The following is a 12,892-nucleotide window of genomic DNA, read 5'->3' on the forward strand; positions in this document are numbered from 1 at the left end:
TCAACAAAGCAATAATATTCCCTAACAAAATGTATTGTGTATGGGATATTCGTTCAATTCTGTCTTGTTGACGTTTTTTTCTATCTTGGCTGAGGAAGAGCCCGGTAGCCAGCATAACAATATCCATATTGAATATACACGTGGGCACGCTCTAATTGCCTTACAATAATGTACACATTTTAAGATGAGATGATAGCCCCCTAGGTGTCTCACTTTCGCAGTCCACGGATACAAGACAGCGCCGGCTGACTCTCTCTCCGTTGACGTCACCGCCGTGTTGATTCGCTCACCCTAAAGAAGAAAGGAGTTAGTGCGTGTGTGAGAGCGGCTACTGCGAACTGCGTTACTACGCTGTAGCCCCCATAACCACATACAGGAATCAAAACGTGCAACTTACGAGGTGAGTCCAAAAGATACGGGCACGCAGCAAATTGACAGAGCTGCTTCTCCTGCATGTTGTTAACGCGTATTTTGTGTGTGTACTTTCATTCACGATGTTGACGTTTTTTTGGGGGAAGAATTGATGTCAGCCACTGTTTGCTGTCCCTGTTCAACCCCATGTCAAGTTACAGTGTGGCGAGGAGTCGGAAACTATCGCGCGGGCAGACAAGTTGCAATGTGCATCAGCGCGCGCTCAAGTGTGAAATGATTTGAATTATTCTTTATCGGCAAACATGACTTATTTCAAGTTTTTTCACATGTTAAGCTTATAGTCTGCGTCTGTGTGTGCGTAGTGTAAGGTAGTAATTAAGTTTCCACGTAGGGCAATTGTAAAGGTATCGACGTTGACGTAACCTGCGTGTTTAAGTATTCGGGAGATCACGGCGAGTAGAACGTGAGGTCTGGCTCTGCTCGGAAAACCAGACAGCATATGACGCTCGTCCATGTGACTTATTTGAGGAAAATATACTGTTAGCACTTTGCTGAAGATGCGTTCTGACATTGACACTTGCTTCCTCTCCCCCCACCCCCTAGTGTCTCGTAACACTTGTGTTGCTCATTTAGCCTTAATGGCATCACAATGAGAAACGCTGGGGACATTGCTCTCTCAACTGTGGGGCTATCCATTTCCTCAATCATTGATTGATGTGCATTTTACAGTAGGCATACACATCTGGCTTGACCGTGAGCAAGATTAGATTTCTCAAACACTAGATCCAATAACGAATAGACACACGCACACAACCAACTGGGATCTGAAATCCTTGACAAATGCAATGCAACATTGATTTGTTTTCCAGATCGTCTGATCTCTCCTCTATCTTCCTGTCTATACCGTTCTCCCTTTCACCTCCACGATCCGGAGACAATTAGGTCGCATGTAGGCTACTAAATTCAAATGGTCTTAAACGGAGGGCATTTTCGCCTAGTTTTTGAACAATTCCACCTGTGTGGTGATCGGAATAGCGGTCAATGGGAACATTGAGATCGTCGTCTGTGCACGTTTTCATGTACTTTTTTTTTTTTTGTTTGCTTATGTTCCACCAAAAAGGTTGTTCGCACCACGTTGGGTTTAACAGGAATATGAAATCGCGCGCACATTGTTTCATCATGATTGCTGTCAATTCTTTGTCATTGAGTCCAGGCTGCGTGCGCCGCTGGCATTCAACTATAATAGATGGACGTTAAATTCGTCGTGATACGATCGATTATGCTGCCAGGGAGTTAAGTAAAGCTATTAGCACATTATCAGCAGTCTATCTTTTATTCCTACCAAGGAAAACATCGGTGTGTCTGTTATGAATCGTGTTAAACGCGGTTCAATGTAAAGCGAATGCTCTCCCATGGTATAGGCGCGCTGTCTAGACGCAACACTGTCCTTAGTAGAGAGCTAATCTCACCACACGGGATGTGAATGACGAAACGAATACTGCAACTTTCGATTGTTTTCGTTGATGTGAAAGTTCGTCTCCGTTTGGACGCGTGTGTGGTGGAATTGACATTTATTTGTATTACAGTAGGCTCATAAATCGCAGCTTAAAAAAAATGATTAAGGGGATGTCGTTAAGATGTGATCTCTGCTCAGTGAGGGAGACGGATTCAATGCGACCTTTAGCTTTATAATGCTTTGGATCTTGTAGGCCTGTATCAGAACCACAATTGTATGTAAAAGCTTTACACCTGTTTAATAATTCATCTGCATAGGCTATTTGTTCCCTGTGCTGGTTAATCCATACAACGAACAGCATAGGCCTGTTTAGCCTTGTCATATATGGCATATGATATGTATGTAATTTGTTGATACGCTTGTGTTCTTTTGAGCGACATCTTTGTTAAGCGGCTCTTTAGTTACATGTTGGGTCAGTGAGACATGTCTCTGCTGAGGGGCATTTGAGCAGGCTAGCCTAGAGAGCCCAATGTTCTCAGACGGGAAGAGCAAACCGGCTGTAAAACTTATTTCCTTTCTTTTTTTTTCGAAACTATGATGCCCTTTTTTATCACTATCAATCACACCCAAAACATGCACACTTCTCTTCTTTTAAAAGGACACAATGTTTATTTTCATTGATTTGATAGCCTGTGTTGTTTTATTATACTTCGGGTCATTCACCAATTATAGGAGGTCATTTGTTTTTATTTTAAAGTAAATTTAATCTGACGATACTTTCTGCTGACATTTTCACCGGCCGTAGGCTATACCATTTCCCAAATAATAAAGCCACGGGTTTGAGCGAGCCAGTGTGCATACACACTGTACACAATATATAGCCGAAAGTAAGTGAACGAGTCACTTCGGTTCGGCGTCGGTGAATATATTGGGTAAACGTTGTCGAGGCTACAACGTGCCTGCTTCATCTTCCTATTGAAGCATCTCTCGCTGCCAGTGCTCGGCCCCTCCCCGGCTCTGGGGTCTTCTGTGTGATAGGAATACTGAGTAAGATGCCATTTCATCCAACAACGCTCCACCTCTTCTTCTCCCACGCTATACATTTGTTCAGCTGACATTTTTTTTGTTGTCAGGTGTACCTTTTTTTTTTTATCATCAAATGTACATAGTTCAGATTTCCATTATTTAATCGTTTTTAATTTAATCATGCAATATAATATTTTTCCACATTTATCAAAAATAATAAATTGAAAAGAAGTTTCATTTCAATGTGACATCTGCGCTTTGGTTATCCTGATCGTTTTTCACTGACTCTCTTCTCCCTCTGTTCCGCTAGGAAAGACTTCATCGTTTTCTTTCTTGCAAAGATAACCGAATACAAAGCTGAACGGAAAAGGCGAGCCCCATGAGTCGGGCTCGTGGACTGCAACAGCACCACAATGGACGTAACTAAAATGGGTCTGATCCAGCTCCAGAACCCCAACCACCCTACCAGCCTGTTGCAGAAGGCCAATCAGATGCGTCTGGCCGGCACCCTCTGCGATGTGGTCATCATGGTGGACACCCAGGAGTTCCACGCTCACCGGACCGTGCTGGCGTGCACCAGCAAAATGTTTGAGATCCTTTTCCACCGCAGCAGCCAGCATTACACTTTGGACTTCCTCTCACCAAAGACGTTCCAGCAGATCCTGGAATACGCGTACACCGCCACTCTGCAAGCCAAGGTGGAGGACCTGGACGACCTGCTCTACGCCGCCGAGATCCTGGAGATCGAGTACCTGGAGGAGCAGTGCCTGAAGATCCTGGAGACCATCCAGTCGTCGGACGAGAACGACGCTGAGGCCGGCGTGCACGACGGCGGCACGGAGGACGACGACGAGCGCAAGGGCCGCAACGGAGGCAAGAACTCCAAGAAGCATTCCATGGAGAACCCTTACCTGTCTGCCAGCCAGCAGGCCGCCGCCGCTGCCATCGCCGGCATGGTGGACCAGAGCCCCTCGGTGTCCACCTCCTTCAGCCTCTCCACCCTGAGCCCCACCCGGGCCGCCGTGGACAGCCTGATGAGCATCGGCCAGTCCCTCCTCCAGCAGGGCTTCGGCGGCGAGCACCTCGCCCACGGCAACTCCCACCAGCTGATGGCCGACATCAAGACGGAGATGATGCAGGTGGACGTGGGGGGCAACGGGCGCGAGAGCCCCCAGAACATGGAGTCGAGCGCGTCCAGCAATGGCGAGCGCAACGCCGAGGACCGGAACCGCGACGGGCCCGGGACGCCCACCCGGAGCAGCGTGATCACCAGCGCCCGCGAGCTTCACTACGTCCGCGACGAGGGCCTTGGCGACCCCCAGGCCGATCTCAGCCAGATGGGCCTGGAGGCCATGGCCGGCATGACGGAGAAGCACCTGGCCTCGCTCTACTCCCTGCCGCCCAACCACAAGACGGACGGCATGATGTCTCTGCCGGTGTCCATGGCATCCGGCCTGCCCATGTCCCCGGCACTGGCCATGTCCATGGACTTCAGCGCCTACGGCGGCCTGCTGCCCCAGAGCTTCATCCAGAGGGAGTTCTTCAGCAAGCTGGGAGAGCTGGCGGTGGGCATGAAGCCGGACCCCCGGAACCAGCACGAGCGCTGCAACGTGTGCGGCGCCGAGCTCCCTGACAACGAGGCGGTGGAGCAGCATAGGTAAGCCTTTTTTTTTTTTTTTTTTTTGGTGCTTCCTCTTCTTCTTCTTCTCCTTCTCTGATAATATATCAACGAGGTATAGGAGGCTGACCTTGTTGTCGTTTGCTTTCTGTTGAGCTAATAAATGTGCCTTTCTTTCACTCGCTTGTTTTCACACGAGCCATATGATTATATGTTCGTTCATATCCATGGGAATGGGGACACCGAATGGATTGAATGGAATTTCGCAATGAAAATGTTGAAGTGCCGGTTGGAGTGGCTGTTGATCGGTTGCATGAAGTCAATGGTGCGCAGCGCTGGCCAATGAGTGTGCTTCACTCATGTCATGTTTGACAGAAAACATTGTTCAGTTAATTTATTTGTATTATCTGTTAGCTCGTGAGGTACTACAAATAATTCAATTTCAGTGGGTTATCCATTTCTCCTCACATTTGCATGGGGTAGTTCGGAACATTTCACACACCTATTTGGGGTTTGAAGGCCAAGAGTGCGAGGGGTTAAAAATGGTTGTTGGCATGCGATGCTCTTGACTCGCCGTAGTAGAAAACACAGAGTGGATCCTGCCTGGTCAGAGCTGTGTACATCCTCATCTGATCCACAGCCTGCCCACAGGGTCCGTGTTTGATGGCTCCCAGACTAGTGTCCAGATGACTGGCAGAGAAAAAACACACACACACACACACACACACACACACACACACACACACACACACACACACACACACACCCCGATGGTGTGGCGAGGTCTAAAGTTGCAAAGGGCCCCTAATAATGGGGCCCTTAGTAGCGTTATGATTTGAGCTGGCTGTCAACCCAGGAAATGAGTGCTATAGACCTACCTGAACCATTTAGTAGAAGGGATTAACCTGGCTTTGTGTGTGAGCATTTACAAACGTGTGCAACCCGTACGCTTGCCTTGTAGCTTCTTCCAGCTCAGTGTTATGTTGCAACGTTAATATCTGCTTTTTGGCAACCACTTACCTTGCGTCGCCACTTTGATAGATTTTTCTCCTGCTGAATCAGTGTGTTTATCAGACTACCATCTTTTCTTATAACCTGAAGGCCACCCGCTTGGCCAGAAATGTTTACTCAAATCAATAGGAGTGTGAATGGGGCCAAGGTTTACTTGAGGGTTTGAGACCTGCCTAAAATTCACATCACACCTCAGCAAATATAAATCAGGGAGGGACTTAGCTAGATCCTAAGCCCTGTACAGCTGGCAAATCGGTCTTGATCGCCCCATGAGCTCCCGATAAAAGAGAGACGGAAAGTTAACTCTCCTTAACTTTCCAGAGTGGATTGTTTTTCCCAGAAGACATTGACATGACCTTGTGTGTGTTTCTTTGTTACGTTTGTGTTAAAAAGAGGAATCGCACCTTATTCATTCCGATTATGAAGTGCGATGGATTTATATCTTTCTTAAAATATAAATATTTGTATGATATTTATTAAATTCCTAGTTCAACATTTATCTAAGAGGAAATTAAGAACGCATTTACCAATTTGAGTTTTTCCGTTGGATACAAGAGCTCTTTGCATAAAAAAAGAAAGCGTAGGCTAATGTTAATTTGTCAACAGCTGTTTTCAAGATTCAAGTATAGTAATAAAGTCGTGTGCCAGAAATTGGTAATTATGTATTTTGTGCGCAGTGCGGGGTTAATAACTTAATTACTCTGTGATTGTGTGAGGTATTCGACCTGGTGACATTGACAATCATTACACCGAAAGCATGTGAGCGTTATATTCAGTCCTTCAGTGTGAATTAAATGCATTGCTTTCAAATATTGGTTTAAGTTAAGGTCATTCAGCTTACCTAATATTTGTTCAAATTCTCCTAGGGCTGTTTGAAAAGACATTTTTCCAAACAGGAACAGATTGGAAGAAATGTGCAGTGCATTATGTTTCTAGTGTCCTGAACCAGCCAGCTAAATTGACGGTATCCTTGAGAACGATCTGGGATGAGAGCTGTTGCCTATATTTCAAGGGGAATTTCATCAATTTCCCCGAGCTGGGAAATCCGGTATCAAAGGAGATTTCCAAACCGTTTTATCCATTGATCTGGCTGCTATTCCCCCTCTTTAGAATACTAATGGGTTAATTTAGATGAGCGGATATTCCAGACGTCACTGTGTAATATTATGGGCTTCTTCTGTCCTGTCATTCTCAGAGACGTCTTGAAGTGTGTAGAAATCCCCTCCACCCCCACTCCCCCAATCACAAATTGCATCATATGCTGCAGTTTCTTCCAGACATGCAAGCCCGTGGTGGGCTGAACTAGTGATCTCTCAGACAGCCACTCAGACAGTATTTAACTGCCATTATAAAATTCACTTTCACTGTTTTGGAACAATTCCGACCCATTTGTCAAAAGTATTTTGGTGTCCTGAGCTGACATTTACTTCTGACCCGACCATGTATTTAAAATATCACCTTGGATTTACTAAAGTCATAGACATACTTGGGTGTGTGTGTGTGTGTGTGTGTGTGTGTGTGTGTATAACAGTGGTCTGTTATACCAAATTGGTGTTCACAGTGTCGTATTTCTGGTAACTAATTGCAGCTCGTTCCCTGCCCAGAGCTCCCCCCCTCCCATAGCAGGGTCGGTGCTGTCTGTCTTTGAATACAAACACATAAAAAAAAAGTGGACAGAGTTCACTTGGTGAAGGCAGGTCAAGTCAAACATGAGTTTAATTGTTTCCAGATGCAGCACAGGTCTAGAGTACGAGGTGTATATTTGACCCGTGTGTGTGTGTGTGTGTGTGTGTGTGTGTGTGTGTGTGTGTGTGTGTGTGTGTGTGTGTGTGTGTGTGTGTGTGTGTGTGTGTCCAAATGCAGCCGAAAGTACTCGCTTCCTCTATAAATGTAGTCTCTGCTCCCATTCATTCTTGTGTGTCCTGGATTAGATCCCCCCCCCCACACACACGCACCCCTTCTCTCTCTCTCTCACACTCACACAACTAATCCAAAACAAAAAAAAGAGAAGGAGTTCTGTCTTGACTTTGGGTCAGGGTTAAGGAGATCAGAGATTGTGTGTGTGTGTGTGTGTGTGTGTGTGTGTGTGTGTGTGTGTGTGTGTGTGTGTGTGTGTGTGTGTGTGTGTGTGTGTGTGTGTGTGTGTGTGTGTGTGTGTGTGTGTGTGTTTCAGGGAGAGAGCGTTAAAAAGAGGCAGAGCTCGAGAACTTAAGAGGGAAGGAGGGAGTGAGCAACCAGTAGCTCCGTTAATGGACTATAAAAAATTGCTAACCTTTTGCGCAAGACAAGGGTTTTGTCTGTTTACAGTCAGTAAAAGTCAGTTAGCAACACACACAGACAGTCGCACACACGCGTGCCACAAGCAGACAGCTTTCACAAGCCCTGGATTTATGTCTTCAAATGGAGAAGGGAGTGTGTTCGTTCTTATGACTACAGGGAGCGGGGGACTACAGCGTTATTTCAGTGACCCTCACACCCGCACAGAGAGGAAGGGAAAAAATACTAATACCGCTGGTCCAGTCGGAGCAATGTATTGAGAAAACGGAACGCATGATGCAACATGGCAAACTCTAAGGCAGTGTAAAGAAGAAGAAGAAAAAAAAAAAACGAACCAAAAAACAACTGCTTGGTATTCTAAACACAGCGTTCCAATTCAAGGGAGGTAGCCTTGGGTTTATCTCTTTCAGTTAATCGTCCATTCTCATGCAAATCACTGACCCTTGTGGTAATGTACATCACACAGCCCCAAAAAAAACACAGAAAAGACCTTGTTTGCTGAAAAAGAGCTTTCCGGCATACAGCAGTTAAACATTGCTGATAACCATCAATGTTTCAACCGTGCGTGTGTTTATTTGTGTGGCTCACGGCGTAGGTTTGGGTGTCCGATGCGTGAAGTGAGTGGTTTCCTGTTCTGCTACAATATATATAAATACATTTTGTATTTGTTAAGATGTATATCTCTTTCAGTGTCGCCAAAGACGCTACAGCGAAGCTAAGCTGGCCGCCCACCAGACCCTGTCTACCCACTCTGCCCTTAGCAACACGGGGCCAGTGCCAGCACCTCACTCTTCCATTTCCTCTCCATTGTGGCCCTAGGAGCATTGGCGTCGCGAGCGGTCGCGAGCAGCCGCTGTACCGCTACCGCCGGCCTCTAATACCAGGGGGGGCCCCTGGAGCTGATAGAGTAGGGGCCAGCAGAGAGAGGGCGGGAGAGGGAGGAGGGAGGGAGAGGGGGGGGGGAGAGAGAGAGAGGTTGGGTTTTTCTTTATCTGTGCATATCGGCGTAGGACAGATAACCCTTGGCCCTCCTACCGGGTACAACCCCGAGTGGAGTCCCAGGTGATGAGCCTTTCTGTGCACGTGGGCACATAGTGTTGAGTCGGCCGTCCAGCGCTGTGGGGTTTTGGTTTTTCGTCTTCTTGTTTTTTGCTCTGGAGTTGAGGTAAAAACAAGAAAACGTGTGAATCATCTCAACTGCTGGGAAGTGTGTTTGATTTTTTTGTTTATGAGACACTGATGTGTTTCTTTATCGATTCTGCCTTCTCAATTTGCAGTTTCACTTTAAATCCAAAAACAATTCTGTCAGATCTATTCAACAACAACGGCTTATTTTTACAAAGCCAAAAGGTACAGATTCAAACGCATTCTTTTTGATCATTCAAGGCATTTTAACATGCTGACAATAAAGATGCTTTTCCAATTTATTAACCATTTTGATATGATCCCACCTCCCCTTATCTTCTGTCTAAAAAACAACATTTTTTTCACATGTTCAGCCCCCTGAGATTGCATCACGGCGTAGGATCTGTATCAGGTGTCGTCCTCGGTGTACACCGAGACGTGGACCCGGAGCTAACCAATGACAATAAACATATATATGGACCCCGCGAAGCCGCCTGGGCAGTTATCACCGTTATCCTGCTCTTGACGGAAACCCCCGCTGGCGAGGTAGCATCTATTACCCTGTTTGCAGGATTACCCTCCATTCGAAATCACTTTGCAAAGCTAAATCGCTCCGGCTAGCACCTCCCCGAGCTAGCGTTCTCAGGTGAGGAACGTGTTGCCTTTAATAACCTAAACTGGCTAGCACAATAGATGGGCCCGCGCGCAGGCAGCACACCTCCTGCCAAGAAATCTCTCAGCCGTGGGGCGGTGGCAGCGAAGAACAGGCCCCATTCAGGTCCCCTTGTCACACACACACACACACACACACACACACACACACACACACACACACACACACACACACACACACACACACACACACACACACACACACACACACACACACACACACACACGTGGACACCTCCTTCTCTCTGGTGCCTCCTTTTGGCCCCAATTTGTGGAGGCGCGGAGAGCTTTTTTGTTTACGTCTCCCCCTGAAAGCCTACCAGACAGGGGCAGGGGCGGGGCTTCGTCTTGTCCCGGAGGTAACTGGCCGGTGCTGCGGACGAGACATTTTAAAGCCGGAGTTGAACCTTAAAGATTTACAACGCCATCGCTCTGATCCCAGATCTGGGCCATGTCGTCACTGTCAGGGGAGGGGAGATGTATCGATTGGAGACTTAACGCGCCAGGGGAGGGAAGAGGGGAGGGAAGAGGGGAGGGAAAATGGGGAGGGGTGAGGTGGGGGTCCTACTTCATGTGAAAAGGGAGATGGGATGGAGGAGGGGGATAGGGTCAATATGAGCACCGCAAACGGCTAGAAAGATAAACGCGTACATCACAGGTTACAGCGGTCGTCTTTCAAGGCATCGCTGAAGCCCTCGCTCGCAGGGCCAGCTGTCCTTTCACCACTATCTGATCACTCCCAGAGCGAGCGTTCCAGACCGTGGAGTGACCAGGCCGCGCACGCGTGTGTCCATTGGCTGGGGAAATGATGGGCCGGATGAGAGGAAGAAAGGAAAAGGGGAGAGATGGAAGGACGGAAAGAGGGAAATCAAAGGGAAAAAAGGAAATGTAATATCCAGACAGTGCCCATGGTGATGTAATCTACAGGCTGATTTAGATAAGAGGTGTGTGTGTGTGTGTGTGTGTGTGTGCGTGTGCGTGCGTGCGTGTGTGTGTGTATGTCCCTTGGGTAGGCCAGCTGGCTGCTTTTATTTTATTCTTTCCCTTTTTCCCCCCCTTCATTTTATTTCCTTTCTCTCACCTGCTTCGTCTGGGCTCATGGTGAAAGACCAGAGCCGCCCCTCCGCACTCAGCCAGACGCGACCCAAGCTTATGTTTTCTGGCATGAGACCAAAGTTGAGTCTCCTGTACCGTGGCCTGTGGGCAACCATCCCCCCCCCCCCACACCCCCCTTTCACTTTTGGCCGCATGGGGGCCTCTGTGGATGGGGTCCAAGAGAGGGGGCGTGGGTAAGCTTACACTGTTACGCTAAGTGGCCTCTGACAACGTATTCATAACACGTTTTCATATTGCCATATGAGAGGCAAATTGCTAAAACAACCCAACGCGTGGAGACGTTTCATCACACTTTGTACCTGCTGGCTGAAATGTCACAATGAGTTTCCTACAGCATATGCGCCAGGAAAAAGGGCTGTGTGTGTGTGTGTGTGTGTGTGTGTGTGTGTGTGTGTGTGTGTGTGTGTGTGTGTGTGTGTGTGTGTGTGTGTGTGTGTGTGTGTGTGTGTGTGTGTGTGTGTGTGTGTGTGCTCCGCGGCCCCCACCTCGCAGGGCCCCTGAGCCGTCCTGGGAAGTATCAAATCAGAAGCGTCCGCGGGCTTTCCAGGGAAGAGGGAGCTTCTAATTAGCCTCTTTGTTGCTACTTGAATGGGCTAGCTGGCGATGGGCGAAGGGGGGGCCCCTGATGGAGTGATACCAGCGATACGCTAAGAAGCCGCTCATAAAACCCACCCCCCCCCCCCCCCCCCCACAACACTCCCGTGCTCTTTCTGTAAAAAACCAACACAGAATTTTGGAGGCACGCATAAAAAGTACACAAATAAACTGTCACTCTCGCTCTTCTCACTCTTTCTTCTTCTCTCTCCACTCGTTCTTTCTCTCTTTATACACCTTCCTCTTTATCTTGGCCATAACTCAGAGCCTCATAAACCACCCCGGAGACTCCATGTTGGTTCTTTTAGCGAGGGGCTGCACGCCCATCAAATAGTTTTTGTTCAACTATTTATTTTTCTCTTTCATTGTGCCTCTGATGCCTCTATCCACTTTGCGGGTATGGTGAAGGGTATAATATGTTGCAAAAGGGGACAGCTCCTGCTTAAAAGGGTAACTATTCGAGGTAGTTTTCATTATTTAAGGACGTACAAACGCCTTGTAGTGGTGATTCGTCTGCATTGATTTGGAAGGTTACAATCAATAGTGACACCATTTATAGTGGATGCATAATAATTCTACATTATTGCCATTTCCATTGGACAGGTTCTTCATCAAAATAAGATGTTGAATAATACATTATTCTTTAACCTCTTTAATATACCTACAATATTCCACAAATGTAAATTAATCCCTCCTCTTTCTGAATTGAATGTATTTATAAAAAACACTTCCCTGGCCTTGTCTTAGGATATGAGTCTATACATGTCAACCTTTTCCCCGGTAATGGATAAGACGCACACATTTGGTTGATTACGTACTGTGTGCTCCGGATGTCAAGGCAAAGTCAAAATGATCACATCCTTTTTATTTTTTTAATACTGCGAGTTCTGCGCAGGGTTTCCGCGGGAACGCGGGTGAGAGGAGCAGGTTACATTTTTGGTTGTTGTGAAGTGTCAGTACAACGAGGTGGTTTTGACTTGCCGTGACATTCTGAGTGCATAGCATACCGCTTACATTCAGCTCTGTGTCATTATTTATTTATTTTCTCTCCGCAGAACTAGATTGTCAATTCCAGCGATATCGGGGTATATTACCAAATATTTGGACGCAAATAAAATCATTTTAATGTTTGTAGTTATGCAAAGATCTAAATTAGCTACACACGCACGCACGAACGTACATACGTACACACACACCATGATATCCAACTTCTATGATACCCGTCTGGCATTCTAAAAAATCTTTTTTGCATCAATATGGATTGCTTTACTGCTTCCTCAGCTGCCTGTTGCGTTTGATGCCAGCGTGTTTTGTTTTAAAGCTGCTCAATAATCCAGGAGGGATTGGTCGACTAAATCGCGGCATAAAGCTTAAAACCATAATTGATTTATGTGTTTTTTTTCTGACTAAAGAGACACCGAAGAAGATTACAGAAGGCATAGAGAGATGTTGATATACAGACACAAGCACACACACGCACGCATGCACACGAGCGAGCATCAACCACATTCACACACAAGCCTACACAGGCACACACATAGAGCATTAAGAGGATGTTCGGCTTACGATCCAAACTCCCCCCTTAGACAGAGACACTTGTATTCTTCACTCATTAGGAATTGTTT

The 12,892-nt window shown here is 46.8% G+C and overlaps 1 protein-coding gene across 1 annotated transcript in view; it reads left to right on the plus strand.

Moving 5' to 3' along the window:
- The first annotated feature begins 260 nt into the window (after window positions 1-260).
- Window positions 261-12,892, plus strand: part of zbtb16a (zinc finger and BTB domain containing 16a) — a 103,073-nt gene continuing 90,441 nt past the window's right edge. Inside the window, exons 1-2 of the mRNA XM_030361355.1 lie at window positions 261-400; window positions 3,165-4,511. Coding sequence (XP_030217215.1) covers window positions 3,268-4,511 — 1,244 coding nt within the window. The 5' untranslated portion in view covers window positions 261-400; window positions 3,165-3,267. The remainder of the gene's footprint in view (window positions 401-3,164; window positions 4,512-12,892) is intronic.

This window comes from Gadus morhua, chromosome 7, assembly GCF_902167405.1.
Source record: "Gadus morhua chromosome 7, gadMor3.0, whole genome shotgun sequence".
Lineage (NCBI taxonomy): Eukaryota > Metazoa > Chordata > Actinopteri > Gadiformes > Gadidae > Gadus > Gadus morhua.